Source organism: Dasypus novemcinctus, chromosome 5 (assembly GCF_030445035.2).
Source record: "Dasypus novemcinctus isolate mDasNov1 chromosome 5, mDasNov1.1.hap2, whole genome shotgun sequence".
Taxonomy (NCBI): Eukaryota; Metazoa; Chordata; class Mammalia; order Cingulata; family Dasypodidae; genus Dasypus; species Dasypus novemcinctus.
The window spans coordinates 39,443,236-39,470,773 of NC_080677.1; the positions used below are offsets into that span (position 1 = coordinate 39,443,236).

General features: G+C 35.9%; 1 protein-coding gene across 1 annotated transcript; it reads left to right on the forward strand.

Annotated features, from left to right (window-relative positions):
* Positions 1 to 20: 20 nt before the first annotated feature.
* Positions 21 to 27,255, forward strand: MACC1 (MET transcriptional regulator MACC1). Its single transcript, XM_058296533.1, is given in 18 exon segments — positions 21 to 104; positions 3,302 to 3,389; positions 3,392 to 3,465; positions 3,468 to 3,579; positions 3,582 to 3,608; positions 3,611 to 3,746; positions 3,748 to 3,775; positions 3,777 to 4,005; positions 4,008 to 4,055; positions 4,058 to 4,361; positions 4,363 to 4,949; positions 4,952 to 5,188; positions 5,191 to 5,353; positions 8,436 to 8,484; positions 8,900 to 9,032; positions 27,038 to 27,082; positions 27,085 to 27,203; positions 27,205 to 27,255. Coding segments are annotated over 18 exon segments (2,514 nt in total).
* Positions 27,256 to 27,538: the final 283 nt, after the last annotated feature.

Here is a 27,538-nt window from a genome sequence, read left to right on the forward strand (position 1 = left end):
ACCGTGTAAACTAGGTTGAAATGCAGATTTTCAGGCTCAACCCCAGACTTTCTGGATTAGATGCTCTGGGGTGGATCCAACAACTGCTTTCTCAAGCCCTCCAGGTAATTTGGATCCCACTAACACTTAGAATCCCTGTCTTACAGGACAGAGAAGATCTGCTTGGGTTCCTGGAGAAAAGGGCTAATCCACAATGTGTTCCAGCTAACCAACAAACGTGTGCCTCTATTTCTGAGATGTTAAGATTTTTCAGGATCCTAGATACATAAAGTGCCTTGTTGTGTTTCCTACTTCCTGGTTTTTATGCAGTTGAGGACTTCCAACTGTTTTTCAGTTGGTTATTAATATTTTTAACATCAAAGCTTATTTCCCTTGAAGGAATAGTTGTAAGTTGTTCCTTTCCGTTCTTTTCTCCACAAGAAATTAAGTGTTTAGGTACGGTGGATGCTAGCTAATTTGACATTTAAAATATACTTTATCTTTTTGAAAAATATTTTCCATTTAAAACTTTTTTATATGTTAATTTAATTTGCTTAATTTTGCTGAAGGACTTGAGCTCAGTTTTCCTACCTCAGAATTTTGGCTACCCATACACTGTGCATGGTAAGAAGTTTTAATATTGGACATTATATTTGGTAAATCAACCACAGAATTTTGAAAATTTGCCAGGAAACTTGAGGTCAGTTCAATTTACATATTGCATAATTTAGGGTTTCACTCAATCCTTCCATTTACTTTCACCTGCCAGTGGAAAAAAAAATATTCTTGTAGATTTTGATCTTTTAAGTATGCTTTTATCCCAGTCTACCTTATAGGATAAATTTTGTGTTTATTTATCATGTTTGGAAAACATGATTTTTAACCTCTTCCTGTGTTGTTTTCTTTTCAGTCCTTTCTTTTTCTTTCTTTTTCTGTTTTGTAGTAGAAAAAGACTTAATTTCTTCGGAAATAAACTTTGAAAAAAATGTTAAGAACTTGAAAGAAGAGTATGACAAAAAGAAGAGTCAAAGGTGAAGGGGGCATGGTTAAGTCTCTGAGGAAAGCAGAGTTAAGTTTGGCATAACTGAAATGGTAACTGGAAGGTGAACTCTTCTCTGAATATACCATTGGGGGCTTTGAGTCTGAGGAAGCGTATAAAGTGTTCTGAGCTCAGGACTGTATAGAGTAGCTGGAATATGTGTGAGTAATTACTTCTAGGCCAGCCACACAGCAGCCTTTTGACCTGGTTAGGTAAGTTCTGTGCCATTACTGAGATTTAGTTTTGTACTCTGAGAAATCTGATATAAATGCCTACTTTTCAGTGTTATCATGGAACTAAGAAAAATCAGGTATCTAAAGGAGACTGAATCTGCAATGGAACATCTAGCACAAGCACATTTAATTTGCCTTAGTTGTGATTCATTTGTTTTCCTATTTGTTTGGTGCTCTATTGTATGCAAATAGCACAATTTATTTCCCCATTCATCTGGCAAAGGATATTTTGGTTGATTCAAATTTTTTGACCATGTAATGAACATTAATGTATATGTCTTATGATGCACACATGAAAGGTTTTACAGAGCATGTAACCAGGATTAGATTTGGTGGGTAACAAATGTTTTCCTAGATAATGGCAAATTCCAAGTGTTTGTACCAATTGACACTTCCACTAGCAGAATATAGGATTTCTCTTTGCTCTTTGCCAACAGATGGTATTGCCTCACTAAATTTTTTGTAATTATGGTAGGTAGTAATCATGCCTCATGTGGTTTCATTTTACATTTCCCTAATTACCAAAGATCTTGAGTATATTTCTGTATAGTTAGGGGTTATTTGTGTTCCCTCTGCCAAGAAATACTTGCTTAGAGCTTTTTGAAAAAAAATTCTATGGAGTTGTTTGTATTTTGCTCACTAATTTTTTTGGAGTTTTTAATAAGTTTTGGAATGTAATTTTTTTTTTTGGTATATGTCATAAAAATATCTTCTCCTAATTTTTGGCTTGTGTGTTTTGTTTTTTTTTTAAGATTTTAAAAATTTTTTATTTATTTCTCTTCCTTCCCCCCTCCAGTTGTCTGCTCTTTGTGTCCATTCACTGTGTTTTCTTCTATTACCTCTTCTATCCTTATCAGAGGCACTGGGAATCTGTGTTTCTTTTTGTTGTGTCATCTTGTTGGGTCACCTCTCCGTGTGTGTGGCAACATTCTTGGGCAGGTTGCACTTTCTTTTGCACTGGGTGGCTCTCTGTAACAGGGCACACTCCTTGCCCGTGGGGCTCCCCTACACGGGGGACACCCCTGCGTGGCAGGGCACTCCTTGCACGCATCAGCACTGTGCATGGGCCAGCTCCACATGGGTCAAGGAGGCCTGGGGTTTGAATTGTGGACTTCCCATGTGGTAGGCAGATGCCCTATCCATTGGGCCAAGTCTGCTTCCCTTGGCTTGTGTTTTAACGCTTTGTCAAGGATGTCTTTTAAGATAAAGGATTTCTAAATTTAAATTTATTGTTTGTATTTTTAATGTTTGTCTTTTTTAGGAAATTCTTCACTTTCAGAATACCTAAAGATAATCTCTTAGTCTCTGTTTTCAAATTTTACTTTTAGCCTTAAGTCTTTAAATTAATTAATTTTTGAGTGTGTTAGTAGGTAGTGATCAATGTAACTTTTTCAGCATGGGCAAACAATTATACCATCACCCATTTATTGACCTGTTCATCCTTCTTCACACTTCTGCCTAGCCCCCTCTGTCATAGACCAAGTCCATATAAGGGTGGGTCTGTTTCTGAAGTCTCTATCCTGCTCCCTTGAACTACTTCTGTTCCAACTTCACATTGTCTTAGTACATATCTATAATCGATGTTGATGTGTCGTAGCTATCATGTGCTTCCTCTTCTGGATTGTCTTGAACATTGGCTTTTTGTTACTTCATTGAATGCATGGGAGGAGGTGGAGGAGAATTACTCCAAACAGTACACCAAAAGTGTTCTGTATTTCAAATATAAGTTATTAAAATTTACCAATACCAAGTTACCAGAAAATAACCTAAGAAACTCAGGATAACTATATTGTTTAGTTTATCGTTTTTTTTTTTTTTTCAAAAAATATTTCAGTTGTTAACAGCTGTATTTGATATTTTTCAAATATTGCATATTCTCTAAAATATTAAATCAATAATCTAGATGTAATGAGGCAAACTAATGTTTAGAAAAATATGGATAATTTATGGAGCTTTGTAGTAACTATTAGAATGGAAAGCAAAAAGCAAATGAAAAAGTAGATCCTGAATTTTTAAGCTATGATGAAAATTAGTCTTGGATTTATGTCAGAATGTTACTTTAACTTTGTTTGCTTTGTTTTTGTTTAACTTACAAGAATGTCAAGGCCCAGATGTGCTTAACTGTGCAGCTGCTTATACCCCTATGGCAATAATATATTCAAAGCTACAAATCCGTTTTGTTATAAACTATCTGTTTCTAACCCATTTTTTGGATGATATGGGTTGATATAACTCAACTTAGAAATAACTAGAGGAGAGACAATATTTCTATATTGAAAGAAGACCCTTTTCTTTTTTTTAAAGAAATAGTAATTGGAAATTCCTTTGATTCCTTGATGTCCATCAGTGGCTTACACAGTTTCCTCAAGGAAATATGGAAGATCTAAAAGTGTTTCAGAACTTTTACATGCCCATCAGAATACACAAACCTCTAACAGGATCCTAGTACAAGATTTAGAATGGCTTCCAAATGATCGAGAGGCTTATAAAATGGCTTCTAAGTGGACACCAGCTGGCCCGCTCCTTGTGTGGATTGGAATACAATCAATCAGAATACTGGATGGTCCCAAACACAAGTTGCAGAGTCCACCTTAGTTTGTAAATTAAACCACGAAGGAGGGTCAGTACAATTACCTGAGACAGATATCACTGTTCATGTGCCCCAAGGCCATGTAGCTGTTGGTGAACACCAAGAGATATCTCTATGGGCTTTTCTGGAGCCTCCACAAACTCCTAACCATGATCGTTCATGCACTTAAGCCCACTGTTGGAAATCATGTTAGGCAACCTCAACACAAGAAAGGCTCTTTGCTGGAGATGAAAATTGGGACTGAAGTGAAAAAGGATCGTTTTAGTCAAGTCATGACAGAAATGGTGTGTTTCCCCAACCTGGATAAAGGAGGCCCTTTCAAAGTGTTAAACAACTGCTACATTTCTAAAGACATCATTCAAGTCAAGCTAGTTGACTTGAGTTAGGTGATGTATCTGGTGGTTGCCACACAAGCTAAAGCTCTTCTCTCACCAGTGGCCACCATTTGGGATTATAGCCACAAAACCGCCTCACTTGGAATTTCTGGACCCAAATATATCCATCCCAGTTTCATTGTGATTTTCAGTCTGTGGACACAGCTATATGCCAGGAAAGCTCACAATTACTGATATAAAAAAGAGTGGGAAAAGCATATCTCCAGTTATATTTCTGCTCTGGAGGAAACATTCATTTTTACTTGACAAACCACAAGATTTAATATTTCTTTTGTGTGTGTGTGATTCTAATTTTGAAGTAAAGGTACAAGAAAAGAAAGAAATTAAACAAGAACAGTTGTGAACAGGTGAAGTAGTTCATCAGCAATTTTTATTTTCTTTAGTTGAGCATGGGGCAATACACATATTTGTTTTACATGTCCAAGTAGCACCTCCCAATGGTAGACCCATAACACAGTTCTCTGTCATTATAACTGATCTAGCCCCAAACCTAAAAAGTTTTTCCAATCTACCCCATCACTTGCAGGATGAGAAAGAAATGAAGTCTTTTCCTTTATTACAAACAGTGCCTTTTAAATACCCCACATTTCAAGATAAAAAATTGAATTTGACCAATTATGGAATAACTTTGAAGGCAGTGTTAAGACAAAGCAAGACTGACTACTTACTTGAATATTTCAAAGGGGACACAATAGCTCTTCTTGGAGTAGAGAAAGAAAATCCATTGGACAGTCCAAAGTGAAAGAATGGTATATGGGAGTCCTCTGAGGTAAGATTGGACTTGTGCATTGCAAAAATGTCAGAGTAATTTCAAAGTAACAAGTAACGTCTATGTCAAATAGTGTCTTTACAATTGGGGAGCTTCTAGAAAAAATTGACCTGCCCTTTAAAAATCTGGCTTATATCTAGTAAGTTGTATTTACCTTGGCATCAATAAAAGTTTATGACTGGAAAGTTTAGCTGATGTCCTAAGTTACTCACATGTGACACTGGAAGATTTTAATCGAATACAAGCAGACAAAGAAACAGAAAAAGTTTCTTATGTTGTAAAGAAGTTAAAGGGAGATTGTCATGCTGATAGAAATATGAGGAAGTTTCTTTATGAACTTATTATGCTATTTCTTGATCATAGTAACTTATCTGTCACTGAGAACAAATAGCTTTATTACCTTGACAATATTTATAACCAAAGAGAAGAGAGGGCAAGTTAAAAAATTCTCAGCAGTCCCAAATAAATTGAAGCCACTTTACAACATATAGAGTTTGTTTTTTTTTCTAGAAGCTAATATAGTTGGTTTCTTGAATTTGAGATTAAATTGTGTTTTTCCTAAAAAATAGCTTCCTGAAGATCAATCATCTTATTTTAAAGGAAGATTAAAGATCCAATCTTATACAATCTTATACAACGCAAATACAACCCCCCAAAATGACATCTCTAATTTCTTCTCAATCCTCATGTTTTAATAGATCTCTCAGGGTCGACTTTTTTCAACATAGTGTTTAGCACGGTGTAAGGCACATTGGGGAATTATAAAGAAGATGGAGAACTGTTTTGGCTTTAAAGTGGAAATTCAGTATTTTATAAAAGTAGGAAAAGTACAGATTTCTAAAAATGGTTAAATGGGAATAATGAGAATTAACATTTCTCTAGTGCTTCCTACTTGTTTGGTACGTACTGAGTATTACATACGTTATATTATTTAGCCAATATAGCTCTATGAAGTAAGTATAACTAGTATCTTCTTACAAATGGAGGAAACTGAGTCTTGGGAGAGTTGGGTAACTTGCCCAAGGTTTCAAAGTTAGTAAATATCAGAGATGGGATTTGAAATATTTTTGGCTCCAAAACCATGCTTCATGCCTTAAGCCACCATGCCTCCTTGGAACAAATCTAAGTATGTATGCATGTGTTGTGTGTGTGTGTGTGTGTTGTATTGAGTAAAATGTATGTGTATGTGTGTGGTATGTGTAGTAAATTCTAATACCATTATAACAATGTGGGTTAGTATCCTGTAGAAGATGAGTGAAATTATATAGGCAGGATCATACAGAGGAGAAATGTTTTAAACAAGGCGAGAAAGCATTCTTTTGGAGAAGAATTTAATTTCTGACATGAACAGTACTTTTTATAGTAAAGAAATAAGTCTAACTAAAACAGTTCTTCTCCAACTATTTTAATGATTCTAAAATGATAGTGAGCAGGATTAAGTGTTAAAAACTCTAACATCCTAAATGGATAGCTTTATTATGATGTTTCAGGGAAATAAAGATTGATATAAAGATGTGTGTAGCTTCTGAATTGATGCTTGGGGCTACAAAACTATGTTGCATGCTCACTTAATCCTGGCCATTCAGAGTTTACAGAGAACAAATTTTAGAGGCTGTTTTACCTGGTGGAAGCTACACTTGTATTTTACAATAGCTCATTACCTTCCATAGCTCATGTTAAGCAAACATGTGAATTGAAAATTTCTCATTTCTCTTAGTGACCTAATAAAAGGTCAAATAATATTGGCCAAATGGTTTAAAGTTTATGCCTGATTATACCTACTAAAAGTTGGGATATGCTAAGTAATAGAGTACCTTGGGTGGCTACCTAGAGAGTGCTGTGGAAAAAGCCTTTTCAAGGGAGTAGTTCCCAAGGAGTCACAAAATCTCATGTGCCTGTGTAGAGGCTTGAGGTTGCTGTATGGAAGGCGCTCAGGCCAGACAACCTGATCAGAAGGTGATGGAATATGGGGAATAGAGGTCCTACCTATTTATATTTATATTTATATTTATACTTATATTTATTTTGGGGTGGAAATGAGCTGATAAAGGTTGAAGGATCTAACTGCTTAGTCAGTTCTTATACATTTGACACTCTCTAAAGCACTTTAGCATCTGCTTCAACTTTCAGTGATCCTAGAGGATTGATTATGCAGGATGGTATTATTGGTATATCTATTTTGTAAATCAACAAGTAGAGAGATTCCATGATCCATCGGAAGTCCTCTACTTTGTGGAGCTGGATTTTAAACTCAGGTTTTGTGACTCTAAATACAGATTCCTTGAATGCCCAATAAGAAACTAGAAAAAGCTTAGGGGCACTCACTCCACAGTTTACTAAATGCATCTTCAGTGGTGCTGGCTTAGTACCTCTTCTCCCTCCTGAGAATAAATAACTCCTCAGAATAAATTCACAAAAGAATATAACCTTTGTATGCAAACCATAGGTCAACTATAATCCTTCAAATTGTACCCTTCCATGGGAATGAACTCTCTTTTGGACTGATTTAGAAATGGTTTTCTTACTTGCTTATTCATAAAACTTATTGTTTCACGTTGGCAAACAAAGCTCCTAAGTGCCTTAAAGTAAGGATGGGTAACAAAACTTGTTTATTTGTTCATCTAGACAAAGAAATATAGATAGATAAAAGCTCATGCTTTAAAAAATGTACTAAGGCAAAACAGAAACTCACAGGCTTGTTTGAAACAGTCATGGTAAGTGACAAAACTCAGTGCCTGATTAAGAAGGAGTCTGACAGTTTTCCATTTTGCATTTTAGAAGAATAAATCTTTTTTCCTCAATGCCTTGTGGGTTATATTTAGTAACATTATACTAGTACTAAAGGGAGATAGTTAAGTATTTTAAATCATAAACCTCAATAGCTTTGCTAAAGGCGTGGGAGTGTCTCATTTTTATGCAATAGGCATGTTTCTGGGAAGTTTTAAGTCACATTTTGGTAAAAAGTAGAGTAGTATTTACCAGCACGAGTGTGTCACTATTTAGAAAAATCCTGTAGCCAATCTTCTGATAAAGCAAGGAATTATTTTATGTAGAGTAAATAATCATGCCTGAATTCAGCAATCATAGACTGGTAGGAACTCAGTGTACTTTTTGAAGTGTCTACTTCAGCTTCCTCCTTTTATAAGAAATTAGGAAACATTAGTTACATTGTTTGTCCAAGGCCCCATAAGTAGTTAGTCACAGAGTTAGTTCTAGATCTCCCCTAATGCTAGTCTAGTTCCGTCCACTGTGTTTTGCTTGATGGATTTATGTAAAAGTGAATCCAATTTGGGGGTTTTTGGAAAAGTGTACTACATGTGTGGTGGAAAAAGGACTCTAGTTTCTAGAATATGCACATGAAAATTTGAATTAATTAGATCAAGCCCCAATTAATTGCTTTAAATAATAACATGTGACTGTTGTTGCAGACTTTGCTGAAGATAAATTGCCTAGGGTTAGTAGTACAGCTCATCTAAGAGGCTGCTATTCTTTTATTTTTTTTTTAAATTTCTCTTCCCCCCTCATCATTGTCTGCTCTCTCTGTCCATTCGCTGTGTGTTCTTCTGTGTCTGCTTCTATCCTTATCAGCCGCACCAGGAATCTGTTTTTTGTGTGTGTCATCTTGTTGTGTCACCTCTGTGTGTGTGTGCGGCACCATTCCTGGGCAGGCTGCACTCTCCTCCGCGCTGGGTGGCTCTCCTTATGGGGCGCACTCCTTGTGTGTGGGGCTCCCCTATGCGGGGACACCCCTGCATGGCATGGCACTCCTTGTGCGCATCAGCACTGCGCATGGGCCAGCTCCACATGGGTCAAGGAGGCCCGGGGTTTGAACCACGGACCTCCCATATGGTAGGTGGACGCCCTATCCGTTGGACCAAGTCCACTTCCCAAGAGGCTGCTCTTCTGACTTCAGCTGTCAAGCCTGGACAAAGCTAGAGGGAACTAGCTGAAAAACTAGTAAGACTCAGAAAGCAACAAATGGAGGCATAGGAAATTCCTCACCCAGGAAAAGCTGGAGATGTTGCTGCTGAGATGAGACTTTTGTTTGGCCAAATGGATAATGAAAAACTGTAGTCCTAGTAAAGCAAATGTAACCAAGCCTGCATGACACGCATGGAATGATTGGGGGTGTGTCCCAAGGGACCCACAAATGAAAGTCCCTGCCCCTGTTAACCTGTCAAAATTGTCTGAAATACACACACTGCTCTTTTGAACTAAGGCAAGGAGAGCCTTTAAAATATGCTGATGTTTCTCATATTGGACTGCATAGTAACATGGCCACCAATCAAATGAATTGACCAAACTGGCTAGCCAACCAGCTGGACTACTCCAGCCCTGGAGTCAGCAGGGCTATAATAAGTTGGGACATAGGAGAGGTAAATTTTGAAAGGAGGTGATGCACAAAGTCAGGACATGGAGGTAGATATAATAAACTCAGTAACAGAAAGCAGTAAGAGGATGCTATTGGGTCACTAATAATGGAAGAGAGTGATATACCTAAGAACTTAATTATCTCCTTCACAATACAAACAGTATTAGAACAATTAGATGTCAAATACTGAATGACAGCACTCAATACAAAGTAAATATTTACCATGGAAATACTGTTTTCATCAATGTTAAAACAAATGTATAACTTTAGGCACAAGTTAGACAAATATTTTCTTCCAGATGACCATAAAGAAATGTGAGCCAATTTTTTAACCTTAAAAATATTCTCTCAATGAGCACATATAAATGTTATATACTCTCCTCTCAACATGAGTGTAAACCTTTTAAAGATAGTTCAGTTAAGGAAAAACTTCTCTCTTACTAGATGATGGTTTGGTAGGAGGCAGAAGCTGTGTACTCCATTTCTGTTTTGGCCTCAGAGCTAGGTATTAAATTCTCAAGGATTTTTTTCTTAGAAGTAACTACACCAACCTGCTGGGTAAGCAGGGCAAGGCAAACTTTCCTTGAAGAGAAGAGTCAAAGCAGTCAGCTGGATCCCTGTGGCTTCAGTGGCCATCTCAGCCGGCAAGATTCTAGGTTTCTGGAGCCTGACTCTCCAGCAAGAGCTCCTCTAAAAACAAACGGCAAACAACAAACAAATTCTTTTATCAGAAGCAGCCAGAGATGAAGACATACCTTTCCCTCATAAATTACATTTCTCTCCATAAATTTAGAAGGACACTGTAATCTACAAATTAGCATAATATAAAGTACAGTGCTTACGATGGACTGATGGACTCAAGTCTTTACTAAATGATCTAAAAATGAGAAACTTCTAAGAAAGATCAAAGAAAAGAACAATATGATTGGGATAGGCTGTTCTAATTCTGATATTTCAGTAAACCAATTAAAAATTGGAATCAGGAGTTGTGTTTTGTTTTGTTTTTTTTCCTGTTAACAAGGCTGTTTTTAAAAGATTTTATTGAGAGGGTAATCAGAGTTATTCATTCTTTCAACCTCTTTAAGCATCTGGTCTCTCTCTAATTGTTTTGTTTTCAGTTTGGTTTCCCAAAATCTTTTTGAAGGTCAACAAACAGCCTCCTTTTCATTATTTACTTTGCCTAGTCCAACTCACAAATGACTATCTCTATGCCTGAGGCTGATAAATCCTTAGAGTAGAAAGGAAAGTCCCTAAATGTTTTTCTAGCGGGTATAATTCAATTTATTGTGACCACCTCTGATCCATGTTATTAAATACTTAGGAAAGATACTTGGTATATTGGGCAGAAGGCCATTCGCAAACACCTACAGGAATCTTTGCCTTTTAGACCACTTAAACTAATGAGTAAATGTATGGTAATTTCCATCCCCCTAAAAACCAAAACAAAGCAACAGAAGTTGCTCAACATTTCTTCTTGGGAGCAGAAAATTCTTAAATATGATCAAGCTGCAAGTCAAGTAGTTGTTGCCAAGCACACAGATATTAGTTTTGGATAGTAGGTGCAGAGGGAGGTAACTGGCATTGAGATCTAGTGGTTCCCCTGCTCCTTTTGTTTCTTTTATCTCACTTCCCTCAGACGGCACAGACTCCAAAAATTTCCCTACATTGGGCCAGTGCCTGCAATTGAGCTCTTTCACTCACTTCCTCTCCTTTTCAACTTCTTGCTGTTCCCTTCATTCTATTTTTATTGTACCTAAAAGACACAGTTCCAAGAACTTTACAAAATTTATTTAATCCTTTCAACAAAAACCTGTGGGGAAGACACATTATCTAAGGCATAGAGGAGCTAAGTAACTTGCTTACACTTGCACAGCTAGAAAGTCATGAACTAAGTTTGGCACACAGGCCTTTGTTTGGAGAGCGCGTGCATTTAATGGTCTCAGTCTGCTCCAAGTGCAAGTGGCACCTGAGAGGCAAGGCCGGGAGGTGTGGTTGGGGCTAGGGGTTTAAACAAATTGCTTCAGTTTTTCTTTTTCCTCATTCAAGTAATGTTTTCACAACCAACTTTATCTTAGCATTTTTATCAAGCCTCAAGCAGATTTAAGTATAGAGGATATTAAAATAGTACCATCCCAGAAGATCATGCTCTTTAAGCTAGTCCATTCCCGTAAAACCCTTTGTAGATGGGACTTTTTAAATTAGATTCAGTTAAGGGAAGCTCTTTTTGATTGCATCACTTCAATATAGAGCATGGCCCAGGGAGGTTTTAATCCTCTTCCTGAAGACCTACATAAATGGAGAAATAAAGTGTTGCAGACATAGAATGAAGCTGCAGAGATAGAGAAGAATCCAGAAGCTGAGATAGAAGGCCTTGGGAGCCATCCGCCTTCCCACTACTGAGCTCAGGGAGAAAGTGAGTCTTGAGGAGAAGGCAGAGATAAGGAGAGCCACTATTGTGCCTTGCCATGTGGCAGGAATCCAGGATCGCTGGCATCTGACCTTTGGGGAGAGAACTTTGCCTGAAGCCTTGATTTAGACATTTCCCCCAGCTTCAGAACTATACGCTTTTAGCCTAACAAATCCTATTGTGAAAGCCAACTCATTTCTGATATATTGCTTTGGCAGCATTTAGCAAACTAAAACAGTGTATTTGTCAGATTTTTCTTGAGTTCTTTTGTTCATCTTTTATTCTTTTCTAAGGACAAATGAATTCTCTCTTTGGAGACTTTTGAAAATGTCACTTTTTAAATGTATCATCTCCTAAGTTAAATTTGAAGAAATGTTACTCAGCTTTTCTAATGACACTGCATTTTCTACATAGAAGCAAAACTATAAAACTTGCAATCTATCAGCAAAGTATATTTTTCAGAGTATTTCTCTGGAAAAAATTACACTTATGCTATGCAAAGTTATAATTAAGGCCAAGGTATTCCTGTGAAAATTAGTGAAAATTAATTGGAGTTTTTCTGAAGATATTTAGGGATTTCACTTAAAAAACAGGAATCAATATAATAATAGAAAAATAGCCACTTTAAAAAAAAAAATCAGACTTTATAAGGTGAAATGCTGAAACATTTAGGGCCAGGGTAGTTACAGACCTAAACTGGGTGCTTCATTTAGCCTTTTGAGGATTATTACTATACATTCCAATTTCCCTAACAGCTTCCTCACATTAAAATTTATGCTTTTTTCCTCCTATTCATCAGAGACTAATGATTCACTTCCCTCTCCAAATTACCTTCTACCTATACCCACTGGGCTCTACCTCAACTGCAGGCACCAATAGACCTGATAAAGCTGATTTCTTATCTGACTCACAAGAATGGACCACCCTCCCTTTGGGACCCCTGTGAAGTAAAAATTTCTAATCATACTATTTTTCCACCTCAGAAACAACTTATCTGTTGAGGGTTATAACTGGTAAGGTAGGTTTATAAGTTTTTTGGTAGTCAGCACTTAATCAGGATCTAATTTACAGTGTGGTTTCAGAGAAGGATTTAATGTCATTATCACTTAAGGGACTTTCTACCCAATGACTATTTAACTTAGTTATTTATATCTTTTATTACCTTCAATAAATTTCTTTAAATGTTAAAAAAAAAGTTTATGTTCTAGCCTCAGTCTTTGTTCTTCCTCATTTTCTGACTGGTGGATATAGTATCTGGACACTTTGTTCTGTCTAGATTAAAAGTGGGGAAGTAGGTAAGCCTTAAACAGCTAAATTTTATTTTTTGTAAGTGAGGTAAAGATTGTGTATAGAATTCTTTCCACCTGTTTAATATCCTTTCTGTGTATCTTTGTCCTCAGCATTTAACATTCATCCATATGCTTAGAAAGCTTTCCGGATCTATCAGTTCCCAGCATTCCTTTAGGAGCTACAATAAAACAAGCAAGCAAAGAAAGAATACAATGCAAAAAGGGTGAAAGATAGGATATTTTTTTCCTCTCTAAAGCTAAATTTCATTTTGGCTTGGTGGTTGGGATGAACTTTTAATGATTGAGATTTTTATAATATTTAAAAAAGTGTATGATTAGATGCTAAAATAATTGCAAATAATGGATAATGAAAATGATAATAGTTGTTGCTATTTATTGAATGTTACTGTCAGCTAAAAGTCATCATGAGCATCTTCTTTAAAATATCTCACTTAATTCAACAGATTTTGAAAGGAAGACATTATGACTATCTGCTTTTTACAGATACACAAACTGAGGGTGAATGCATTTATGTAAGTTATACAGAGTTACAAGTTCTTAAATGAGAGAACTAGCATTCAAATCTATGTTTGTTTTATACAAAAAATCCACTGTGCTTATTTGTTTGTATTTACATACCATCACACCAACTGTGCTGTGTGGATGAGTCCCTTAGAAACTAACTAAATATAGAATGATCAGTGTAAGCAAGAGCTTACATTGACTCCTAATATCAAATAGAATTAAGAGTCAGATTAGTCTGAATATTAAAAAGCTTTTGCAAATGGATTTAGAGACAATAATATTTGATTTATATGTTTGGTTTTCTTCATAAAAACTTTTTATTAGGGAATGCAAACAAAGAGGAATTTCAGGAAAACTAAAGTTCTGCAAAGTATAAAAGCTATACCAGCATTTATTAAAACTTTTTAAAATAAATTCATGTTGATACTATAGCAAAATAGCCCTGGATTTAGAGCTAGGTGACCTGGAATATTTTTACCGAGGTGTTTGAGCATGATTATTTTAACTTCAAACTTACCTACAAGCCCAAATAACATTAATTGTCTAGTGTGTACCAGGATGTTTGCATGCATTACTTTGTACAACTGGCAATGTCTTTCGTAACTGGGAACTTTTTTTTCCCCCTATTTTCAGAAAGAAAAATAGGATCCAGAGAAGTTTTATAGCTGCCTACGGCCCTGGAACTAGTAAGTCAAGAATCTAGATTCAAACACAAGACATGTGCCTTTGAATCCAGAGTTGTTACAACTCTATTATTTTCCCTGAGTTTCTTCAATAGTTACACTGGAATGTTGAATTGGAGAAGGTCAAGTTTCTTTAAACTTTGACATTTGGTTGTATCTACTAATATAAGGTTGTGACTGGGCTGGGGGAAGGGGGATAGATATATGTCAGGGAGGCAGTGAGGAAACTTAACCAGGACTTGGTAGAAATGAATCTACCAGAATTCTTTCCTATGATGTTACATTATTTCGAGCAGATGCACTAGCGAAGAATAGGTCTTCTATTCTTCTCTGGCTCATTCATAACCCCTGAGGTTCCAGAGCAAGCAGAGCTGGCTGTCCCCAAACGAACTTATCCCAGAGACTCTCATATCCAGTCTGAACTAAGCACCGTTTCCCTTCTGAGGAAATGGGGACTCCTTGGTATGTTAGCCTCCCTTCTACCCTAAGGATAACAGCAACATTATCTTCAACAATATTTAGGTGTTTACCAATTATAGGCAATGTAAAGGTCACCTGAATATGTAATTGATATATTGAAGGTAGAACACATGTAATAAACACTAATAAGGCAAACTTGCCTTAATACTCCTTCAGTTAATGGTACTTAAAATGAAACGTTGCACTCATAATTTTATGAGGAAAGTGGGAGGAATATTAATCCTTTAATGTGGCAAAATGTAATTATCCAAAGGTAGTTAAAACCAATTGCATTCTTTATCCTATTCATATTTTATGAGCTAAAAAAAAGACAGAGTGTTATGCTCATATCTGAATTGCTTTTATTCATGTTGTATTTCATTATCTAGTACATTATCTAATGTGTCTTTTTGGCTTCTGGGAATAAGTGCTCTAAATTTGGGAAACTTTATTCTATTTTTTTTTTTTATCTCTATTCCTGTTCTGTTTGGCACTATACTTATTACTTTTTCATTGCTGTCTTACCTTTTACTTTGTCTAAGAAGATAAACCAAAGAAAGCACGTATTTCTTCCATGTAAATACTTGGTTTTTGGAAAACTGCTTTTTGTAATAGATTAAACATTTACTGATGCTATTGTCCTTTCTATTTAAGAGATCAAAGCTCGTAGATGAGAAATTCTCTGTCCTTTTATCTGCCTCATGCTTCCTATTCAAGGAAGAGACCCATAAAACCTTTAGGCTAATATTAAAAAATCAAAGATTAGAGACATAAGAAAGATAATTATATATCTAATAGTTGTAGTAGAGACAAGCAGGCTGAGAATACTTGTTTAGTGGTTAAGAATATTCAGCAAAAACACACCCTCAGGAACAACATGCTTTTCTTTTGATTTGTCAAAGCAAAAGTGCAGAGCTTCTGCATATCTTCTCCCTTAATCATAACTCTGAGCAAGAGCGGAAGAACTATTTTTAAAACACTGAACAGATATGAGATAACAAACCTGGAAGAGATCTTGACAGTCCTCAACTCATTTCCAGCTTTTTGGAGAATTGTATATAGGCCATCCCAGAAAGAAAATTATTTATTCTATCCATTTTATTCCTTCAAATATTCCAGGGTAAAGGACTCAATTTTCTCTTTAATTTATTATGGTGTTTAGGATTTTTTTGTGGCCTTATTGCTTAACCCTATTTTTGTTTTGTTTTTGTTTATTCACCTTTAGTTTTTTTATTACAGAAATTGTAGTTTTACAGAAAAATCATGCATAAAATACAGCATTCCCCTATACTATCCTATTATTAACTGTTTGCATTAGTGTCAAGTATTTGTCACACTTCATGAAAGACCATTTTAAAAATTGTACTATTAACTATTGTTCCTTATTTACAATAGGGTTCACTGTTTGTATCATACAGATCTATGATTTTTTTTTGTTTTTACAATTTTTATTCCTTACATGTATACAACCTAGAAATTTCCCTTTTAACCACATTCAAATATTCAAATATGTATTTTTGTGTTTTGTAGTTTTCCATGTACACACCCTTTGAGCAAGTCTGTGTGCAAGCCACTTAGCTGAATTCACTTATTAGTTCCAGAAGTTTTGGAGAGAATTTTTTCAGGATTTTCTCTATATAGGATCATGTTGTCTGCTAAGAGAGACAGTGGATGCCTTTTACCTCTTTTTCTTGCCTAATTGCTCTAGATAGAATTTCCAGTACAAGGTTGAATAACAATGGTGTGATGGTTTGGGCTCATGTGACAACTTGACCAGGTAATGGTGCCCAGTTATTTGGTCAAGCAAGCACTGGCCTAATTGTTAATGTGAGGGAGGACATTTTGTGGACTTAAATCATTAGTAAGTTGATTGCATCTATGAATGATTATATCTACAATCAACTGAGGAGATCACTTTCAGTAATGGGAGACATCTCATCTGATCAGTTGAAGGTCTTAAAATGGGAAGTGATGACTTCAGCAGTGAGAAGAATGTCCATCTCTACTCCTGCCAGCCAACCTTTCTTGAAGAGTTCATCAAAAACCTTCATTGGAGTTGCCAGCTTTCAGTCTGCCCTAAGGAATTTGGACTCTTGCATCATCAAAGTTGAGTGAGACAATTTTATAAAAATCTCATGATATTTACAGATAGCTCCTGTCAGTTCTGGTTCCCTAGAGAACCCTGACTAATGCAAGTGGTGACATTGGCCATCCTTGTCTTTTTCTTGATCTTAGAGGAAAAGCTTTCAGTCTTTCACCATTGAGTATTACAGTAGCAGTGGTTTTTTTTTTTTTTTTTTTTTTTAATGTATGCCCTTTATCATGTTGAGGAAATTTCCTTCAATTGCTAGTTTTCTAAGTGTTTTTATCAAGAAGTGCTGGATTTTGTCAAAGGTTTTTTTGCAGCATTGAGATGATTATGTATTTTTCCCTTATTTTGTTAATGTGGTATATTATGTTAATTTATCTGATGTCAACCCACTCATACATACCTGGGATAAATCCACTTTGATCATGGTGTATAATTATTTTGATGTGCTTTTGGATTCAGTTTGCTAGTATTTTGTGGAATATTTTTGCATCTATATTCACAAGGGATATTGGTCTGTAATTTTCTTTTCTTGTGGTATATTTATCTAGCTTTAATAGGAAGATGATGTTGACCACATAATTCTTCAAGATTTTGGAAGAGTTTGAGCAGGTTAGGTCTTAATTCTTCTTGGAATGTTTGTGAAATTCACCTCTGCTGGCCTGGTCCTGGGCTTTTCTTTCTTGGAAGGTTGTTGATTACAGATTCACTCTCTTTGTTAGTTATTGGTTTGTTGAGATCTTATATTTCTTCTTGAGTCAGGATAGGTAGTTTGTATGCTTCTAGGAATTTGATGTCACTGAGCATGGAGTTGGGAGGCTAAGTGGACAATCAGCTCTCTGGATCTGACGGAGAGGAGCCTCCAGCACTTCCCTGGATGTGCTTTTGGGGATACTATTAGCCCTTGACTTTTCCATATCTATCCCTGATTCCAGCTCTTCTCCATCTTTTTATTATTTCTACATCTTACTCATGGCACCTAGTTGCAGATTTACTTGTGGGTTAATTTTTTTAACCAATAAATTTTATTGATACATGCTAGTAAAGCATAAATCCATCCAAATTGTGCAATCAATAGCATTTGGTATAATCACATAGTTTTGCATTCATCACTTCAATCATTATTAGAACATTTTAATTATTCCAATGACAATAATAATTAGCAAAAAACAAAAACCTCATTACCACTCAATCTCTCTATGCTTTACCTGCCTTACATAGCTGCTATTCTAACACTCTAGTTTGTGTTTATATTTTATAGAGAGTCTTATACATCATATGACCCATCTTTGTATTTCACATGAGGTTTCATTATGTTATACAGTTCCATTTTACATTTTTTAGCTTTCCTTCTACTAATATTCATGATCTTAGAATTTCCTTTTCAACTACTGTCATACCCATATCATAATAGCTCTGCTAGTTAAAAACGCTTTTACCATTTCTATTCATTTCCAAAGATTTACAAACAACCTTTTTACCAATTCTGTGCTGATTAATCCTCAGCTTTCCATTCTCTCCCCTCCTTTTTTCTGGTGACATATATTTTAATTCCTAATTCCATGAGTTTACACAATATATTCAGTTCATAATAGTGCAATCATACAGTATTTGTCCTTTTGTGTCTGGCTTGTTTCACTCAACATAATGTCCTCCAGGTTCATTCATGTTCATTCATGTACTTCATTTATTCTTACAATTGCATAATATTCCATTCTGTGTATACAACACAATTTGTTTATCCATTCATTGGTTGACAGACACTTTGCTTGTTTCTGTCTTTTGGCAATTGTGAATAATGCCTCTATGAATGTTGGTATGCAGATATGTGTTCATATCACTGCTTTCAGTTCTTCAGGGTATATACCTTATAATGGTATTGCTGGGTCACATGGCAAGTATATATTCAGCTTCCTTAGGAAATGCCAAACAGTCCTCCATAATGGCTGTTCCATTCTACATTCCCACTCACAGTGGATAGGCTATATTTAACTTTGAGGAAGTCCCATCTATCTATCTTTTCTTTTGTTGCTTGTGCTTTGGGTATAAAGTTTAAAAAACTACTGCCTACCACAAGGTCTTGAAGATGTTTTCCTACATTTCGTTTATTTTTTTGTCTCTTCTCCTCCCCCTCCCCTTCCTCCTCCTCCACCCTGCTGTTTTTGCGTGTCTGTCCATTTGCTGATTTTCCGTATCTATTTCTCTTTTTTTTGACTTCTTGTCTTTCTCCTCTAGGATTCACTGAGATTCAATCCTGGGGACCTCTGATATGGAGAGAGGTTCCCTGACAATTGTGCTACCTCAGTTCCTGGTCTCTACTGTGCTTCTTCTTGACTCTTTGTCTCTCTTTTGTTGTGTCATCATCTTGCTGCATGACTCACTTGCACAGGCACTGGCTCACCTCGCATATACTTGGCTTGCTGCGTGGGCACTTGACTCACCACATGGGCACTGGCTCACTACGTGGACACTCACACAGACACTTGGCTTACCACGCAGGCACTCAGCTTGCCATGCAGGCACTTGTGCAGGCACTTGGCTCACTGTGTGGGCACTGGCTCACTGCATGGATACTGGCTTACCATGTGGGCTCTCACATGGGCACTTAGCTCTCCGCATGGGCACTCACCTCGCTACATGGGCACTTGGCTTGCCATGCGGGCACTCAGCTCATTGCGTGGGCACCCACATGGACACTCGGCTCTCTATGTGGTCACTCAGCTCACCATGTGGGCATTTGGCTCACTGCATGGGCACTTGACTCATCACATGGGCACTGGCTTGCCATGCAGGTACACTTTCTCTTCTTTTTTTTCCACCAGGAGGTCCCAGGGATTGAACCTGGATCCTCCTAAATGGTAGGCAGAAGCCTTATCACTTGAGCCACATCCACTTCCCCCTATATTTTCTTCCATGAGGTTTATGGTGTTGCTTTTATATTTAGGTCCTTGATCCATTTTTGAGTTAATTTTTGTATAAGGTATGAGTGAGTTAGGGATTCTCTGTCTTTCTTTGGGAGAGGGCTATCCACTTCTTCCAGCACCTTTTGTTGAATAGACTGTTCTGGTCCAGCTGGGTGGGCTTAATAACTTTGTCAAAAACAACTTACTTGTAGATATGAGGGTCTATTTCTGAGTTCTCAATTCTGTTCCATTGGTCAGTCTGTCATTTTTTAAAAATATATGTTTTTATTTTTTAAAAAGATACTTAGATTATACAAAATGTTACACACAAAAATATAAGGGATTCCCTTATGCTGCATTCCCCATACCTCCCACCCCTCCCCTCATTAACAACTTCATTCATTAGTGTGGTATATTCATTGCAATTAATGAATGCATTTGGAGCATTGCCACTAAACATGGATTATAGTTACATTGTAGTTTACACTCTCTCCCACTCAGTTCTGTAGGTTATGGCAGGATATATAATGTCCTGTATTTGTTATTGCAGTGTCTTTCAGGACAATTCCAAGTCCCCAAAATGCCCCCATCTTACACCTCTTTTTTGCTCTCCCTGCCTTCAGCACCTCCCATGGCCACTGTTTCTACATCAGTGATATAATTTCTTCCTATCTTTATGCCAGTACCGTGCTGCTTTTTACCACTGTAGCTAAGTAATATGATTTAAAGTCAGCAAGTGAGAGTCCACCAACTTTCTTCTTCATTTTTAAGACATTTTTGACTATTCAGGGCCTCTTACCCTTTAAAATAAATTTGCTAATTGGTTTTTCCATTTCTTTAAAAAAGGCTGTTGAGATTATTATTGGATTGCATTGAATCTGTAAACCAGTTTGGGTTAGAATTGACTTCTTAATGATACTTAGTCTTCCAGTCCATGAACACAGAATGTCTTTCCATTTATTGAAGTCTTCTTCAGTTTCTTTAGCAATGTTTTGTAGTTTTCTAAATACAGGTCCTTTATGTCCTCGGTTAAATTTATTCCTAAATATTTGATTGTTTTAGTCACTATTATAAATGATTTTTTTTCTGATTTCCTCCTGAGATTGCTCATCAGAATGTATAGCGACGCTATTGATATTTGCATATTAATTTTATATCTCACTACTTTGCTGGTTGTTTGTATGTCTGCTGAACTCTTCTCTTAGTTCTTGTATATTTGTTGTGGATTTTTCAGGATTTTCTAGATGTATGATCATGTCATCAGCAAATAGTGAAATTTTTATTTCTTGCTTTCCTATTTAAGTGCCTTTTATTTCTTTATCTAGCCTAATAGCTCTAGCTAGAACTTTTTGCACAATAATGAATAACAGTAATGAAGCGGGCATCCTTGTCTCATTCCTGATCTCAGCAGGAAATCTTTCAGTCTTTCACCATTGAGTACAAGGTCAGCTGTAGGTTTTTCTTATACGTACTTTATCATATGGAGAAAGCTTCTATTCCTATCTTTTGGAGTGTATTATCAAGAAAGTATGCTGTATTTTGTCAGATGCTTTTTCTGTCTCAATCAAGAGGATCGTGTGGTTGTTTTTTTTTTTTCAATTTATTAATGCGGTTTACTACATTAATAGATTTTCTTTTGTTGAACTACCCTTGCATACCTGGGATAAAATCCACTTGATCATGGTGTATAATTATTTTAATATGCTTTGGATTCTGTTTGCAAGTATTTTGTTGAGGATTTTCCCCTTTATATTCATTAGAGGTACTGGTTTATACTTTTCTTTTTCATAGTAGCTTTATCTGGTTTTGGTATTAGGGTGATGTTGGCATCATAGAAAGAGTTTGGTGACGTTCTTTCTTGTTCACTTTTTTTGAAAAGCTTGAGCAAGATTGGTATTTTTTCATCTTTGAATGACTGGTAGAATTCACCTGCGACGTCATCTGGTCCCGGGTGTTTCATCTTTGGGCGATTTAATGACTTTCAATCTTCACTTGTGATTGCTTTGTTGAGATCTTCTATTTCCTCTAGAATCAGTGTAGGTCACTTGTATGTTTCTAGGAATTTGTCCTTCTTGTCCACATGGTCTAGTTTTTTGGTGTACAGTTGTCTATAGTATCCTGTTATGATCTCTTATTTCTGCAGGATCAGTGGTAATGTCCACCCTCTCATTTCTTTTTTTTAAATTTTTTTTGGTACTGGGATTGAACCCAGGACCTCATACATGGGAGACAGGCACTCAACAATTGAGCTACATCTGCTCCTCTCCCCTTCTCATTTCTGATTTTATTTTTTTGCATCTTTTCTCTTTTTTTTTTTTGTCAGTCTAACTAAGGGTTTGTTGATTTTGTTGAACTTCTCACAAAAACCAACTTTTGGTTTTGTTGAGTCTATTTTTTTTTCTTGATTTCATTTATTTCTGCTCTGATCTTTACTATTTCTTTCTTTTAGGTTGGTTTGGGATTAGTCTGCTGTTTTTTTTTTTTTCCTATTTCTTGCAGATGTATAGTTAGGTCTTCAATTTTAACTCTTTTTTCCTTTTTAATGTAAACATTGAGAGCTATAAATTTCCCTCTGTGTTGTCCCATAGGTTTTGATTTGTTTTGGTCTCATTTTCATTCATCTCAAGATATTTCCTGAATTCTCTTACAATTCTTTGACATACTGATTATTTAAGAGTGTGTTGTTTAATTTGCATATATTTGTGAATTTTTCCTTTTTCTAGCCGTTATTGATATCCACTTTTATTCCATTATGATCAAGGAAAGTGTTTTGTGTAATTGCAATCATTTTAAATTTATTGAAACCTGTCTTGTGACCCAAAATATGATCCATCCTGGAGAAGGAGCCATGAGTACTTGAAAAGAATGTATAACTTTCTGTTTTGGGGTACAGTGCTCTATAAATATGTTAGGTCTAGTTCATTTATCATATTATTCAAGCTCTCTGTTTCTTTATTTATCCTCTGTCCACATATTCTATCCAATACTGGGAGTGGTGTATTGAAGTCTCCAACTTTTATTGTAGAGATCCCTATTTTCCTTTCAATTTTGCCAGCATGTGCCCCATGTATCTTGGGGCACTCAGGTTAGCTGATATTATAGTTATTTCTTCTTGGTCAACTGCTCTTTTTATTAATATATAATGACCTTCTTCATCCCTTATAACAGTTTTGCATTTAAAGTCTATTTTTTCCAATATTGGTATTGCTATTCCAGTTTTTTTGGTTACTGTTTGCATGGTATATCTTTTTCTAACCTTTCACTTCCAGCCTGATTGTGTCCTTATGTCTGAGGTGAGTCTCTTGTAAGCAGCATATAGATGGCTCATTTTTTAAAAATCCATTCTATCAGTCTGTGTCTTTTTTTTTTTTTTTGCTGTTTTTAAGTTTATTTCTGAGTTGCAAAGATTATTTCCCCTTCCCCGTGTTTTTAGAATTTCCTGTACTTGCCCATTCAACCTTGGCTGCTATAGCCAGACTGAGAGAAAGCACAAGGAGCTTCTTTTTCTTACATCTGTAGTGGAAACCTTAACAGCAGTACTTAACTGCTCCAGGTCTGTCAAAGATTCATTAGTCTGTCTTTTAATCGGAGCATTCAATACATTAACATTAATGTTATTTCTGTAAAGGCATTACTTACTTCATCCATTTTGTCCTTTGGCTTTCTGTTGTCATTTTATGCTATTGTCTGTGTTTTTACCATTTAATTTACCCTTCCTATTAATCTTCAGTTCTACACTCTTCTCCAAGTCTCTTGCCCTTGTTTTTTCCTGGCCCAGCTTAAATTATCAAAATTGGGTCAGGGACTCACTAAAGGGGTGCAAATTTTCTCCGAGAGATCTAAAAGCAGTTTTTCTCCTAGCAGTTTCTTGGCTGGTTAGCAGATGGCACTCATCAATGAACCTTTCCACAGAGTTGCTTTCTTCAATCTCCTATTTCCTGTATTTCTGGTCTGGCCAGAAACTATATGCCAAATACTTTATGAGATACTTTGGACATAAGACTTTGAAATTATTATCCATAATTTATATTAATAGATAGAAAAATACTGAAGCTTGGAGAACTTGATTAATTCATGCAAATCAACTGACTCAGTAGGCCATCATACTCAGATTTAATCCCAGTACTCTGATATCCTAACCTATCCTAGTTCTATTGCATCATAATGTTTCTCAGCCAATGGAACCAGCATTCTTTTTCCTCTCATTTATTTAAAACATTCGAGTGATTTTTGACTTTTTAAAACAATTTTCATAGTTCAATTTCTATAGAATTATAAATATCATTAAAATAAAATATACTTATTAATAAATTTTATCATTTAGCTAAATATAAATTCTGCACTAAAGTTTTGCAGTTGCACAGTGGCACAATACCTACAAAGAATGCAGAAGCATTATTATTCAAAAATTTCACATGGAAAATAACCTCGTTTAAGTTTTATTATACATTAGCATGTAAAAAGTCTCATTTTATGAACTATCTTAAAGAACCAAAAACACCTCCACAATTATTTCTTAATGACTTTTTCTTAGTCATTATTATTAAGTCCTATCTAGGCATACACTGGGCCAGTGTTTGTGCAATTATCTCTCTCTCTTTTATACTGTAAATTTCTTAATAGAAAAACATGCTACATTCATCATCTTATTCCTCTTTATAACAAAATTTCTTGCAGTAGTAGGTACTCATAACTCTTGCTTTAATAAATGAAATAATGAACAATGGTGTAGTTCAGAACATTTTCATTGTTTTTATGCTGCAATAGTATTTATCATCTGTGCTGTGAGCAAACATTGCTGTTAAATACAGCAGATCAAATTTTGCACTGATGGAATATGCAGGTTTAGTTTGCTGCAAAAAGGAGCAAAAATGAGATACAATCACAATATGTTCATATTTTAGTACAAGCCATGAAGTTTACATTGTTCTGGTGTTTTCAGCCCTAAGCAATTGTACCAATTTATATCCAACCCCCAAATGAGTTTAAGGCAACATCCCTCCTTGCATTTCTGACTAATTTGGGAAGATTCTGGGACATGTCTTTACACACACACACAAGTCCAGGGTTCAGCAACCCATCCAAGTATCTCTGACCACCCTGTTCTCCTATCAGTAGACACTGTCAAACGTGAGGAGTTGTATGACCCTCTGCTGAATGGCAAGGGTGGATGTTTCATAGGACCACTCCTGAATCTGCAGTTTCCAATTTTTGCATTACCTGGATATATTTCCTGTCTCCAGTGGCATCAAGAAGCAGCTTCATGATTGCGTGTGCTTCACGGCTTTTCTATACACAGCGATTCACAGTGCTGCAGCAAGATACGTGAGGCAGAGCTTCTCTACCCAGGAACATGGGATCATTTTGGGTGCCTCTAATTATGTAGGCATTTTGAATTCACGCAGTTTTGAACAACCTGGAAATAGACCTTTTGTGATTTATAAGAGAGGTCTGTTTTCTATAGTACATTATGCTAATCTATCATGCCATCACTATCACTTTGATACTGAAATGCCCTCAGTTGCTAGTTGTCATAAACTACCTTCAAACACATTTCCCATCAGACTCACTCACTAAGGGACTTGGAAGAAAACTTCAGAAGCCTTCATGTTGTAAATTCCATTATTTTAAACAATACATGGCAAAGTGAAAAATTACGTACCCTCTACTTGAACATCAGTGACTTTTAAGTGAATGCAATGCAGAACATAGGTCCCAGTGCTTTTACAGACAATTAAGATTTACTTCTACAGTATCATCTACTTGTTTTGTGCTTCTTTGCATCTGAGTGGTTACAAGCAAGATTGAGTCTGGTAAAATGGCTCCATTAATGTGTCTCAACTCATCTTCCATTGCTGAGTTATTAGTGGCAACTTGCACTTGGCAAGGTTTGATTTCAGTGTGAGTCTTCAGAAAAATAGATGAAAGGACACATCACTTCCCTTTTATCAGTAAGAGGTAGTGCAATTCTTCATAGATCTGGTTATACAAAGAACTGAAGTTATCTGTTGCTGCATTATGACCACCCTTGTATGGTATAATTATTATCTTCCATTCTCTACCTTGCAGAGTCAAGCTTTGTCAAGAGAGGTGAAAGGTGGGTGTACAAGGCTCCCCAGAATGCCAATTTGGATAAATAGCATCAAATCATCTTTTGAGCCAGATGCCTGGACTTTTTATGTAGATTGAATCTGAAATATAATGAAACTGCTAATTTAGGTATTTCATTCTTCTGCATTTAACTGCAACTTTAGAGTACATGGAATATTGAGGGATGATGAAAAAATATATCCCAAGGCCCTACTTCATGTAATATTACTGTTAATGGAGTCTCTATTTCTGAGAGCAGCTCTGCATATTATTTAGCTCAGATTCTTTGTTCTTACGTTTTCCAAGCGATAGAACCACAACGGAATTAGTTTAGTGAGCCCGAAAAGTAGCAATTAATAAAGTTTATATTCCAATCATAAGCACATGATTAATTTTATTTTCCTAGAGAAAATTCATTTTGAGCCTGTGTGTGTATGTGTATTTGTATTCTACAGTTTGTCTTATTGGGTCTGTCTTTGTCTCTATTCTCCGAGCCTGGTTGCCTTGGTTACCATTACATAGGAGCTTGTATGTGAAGTTCTCCTTTGACGTACATTTATTTCTATGGAAACAACCACGTCATTGGTACGGGTAGGTGCTTAGGGAAAGCATGATGAAGTGTTGAATATCGAGCTTTCTTTTGTCATAAAATATTTCATTAAAGTATTTTTAATGAAAGAATTTTATTTTTGCTTTCATTTAGACTTGATCATGAAGCCACATTTTTCCTTGTTTACAAAACTGTTTAAATAAAATGTCTAAAAGTGTTAAATACACTGTAGACCTCCCTATGATATGTGGCCATCATAAAAATAATCACAGTTGCACATGACATTAAAAGAGTTGACCTTAGCCTCAAAAGCCTCTCAGAGAGTGAAAATTTCATCTCCACAACACTTATTATCAAACTATTTTGCAAGGAATTTTATATTCACATCATGGCAATGAACAATGATAGATGATGGATCAAGAAAAAAGGCTTTACTTGTAATCATTATTTTTAGTAAAGTTCTAGTTCTAGAAACAGGAATTTAATAGGGAACTAATAGTTTTTAAAATATCTTTGCTATGAAATTAATGAGCCCAGGTGTAATTGATATTCCATCTTCTTTTAAGTCTTAGGCTTTTAGATCTTTCTTATTTTTCATTTTCTAAGCATCTATTTTCTCTGTGTTCTGTTTTCACACTATTCCAGTATTTTTTTTTTTTTCTCTTTACAGATGATGTGGAAACCTGCCTATGATTTTCTCTATACTTGGGCACTCACTATGGAAATAGCCACAAAGATGTGTTACAAGACCTTCCATCAGCTTTGGACAGAATAAAAAGCCCTGTAATGAAACAATGGAGAGATTTAACTGGAGCTTTAATACTTGTAAATTTTTTTAGAGGTTTAGAGAGCAACTGCAATCTCTACTAATGGGGAAGTATAGAAATGAAGGGTGTGACTCTGGAGGGAGGGGGAATTGTGAGGGAAGAATGATGTATGTGCGAGTGTGTATATGTGTGTGTGTGTGTGTGAAAGAGAGAATGAATTCAGAAAAGCATTATACTTCATTTTTTCATGTTTGAAAAATATTTTTCCTGGTACAGTCTAACACAATATCCATGGATGGTTTTTATAATCAAAAAGTGTTTTTGTATGTATGTTTCAAATCAAACATTAGGCTGCTTTGTTGTTGAGGCAGAAAAGAAAAACTCTTTCTCCCTTTCAAA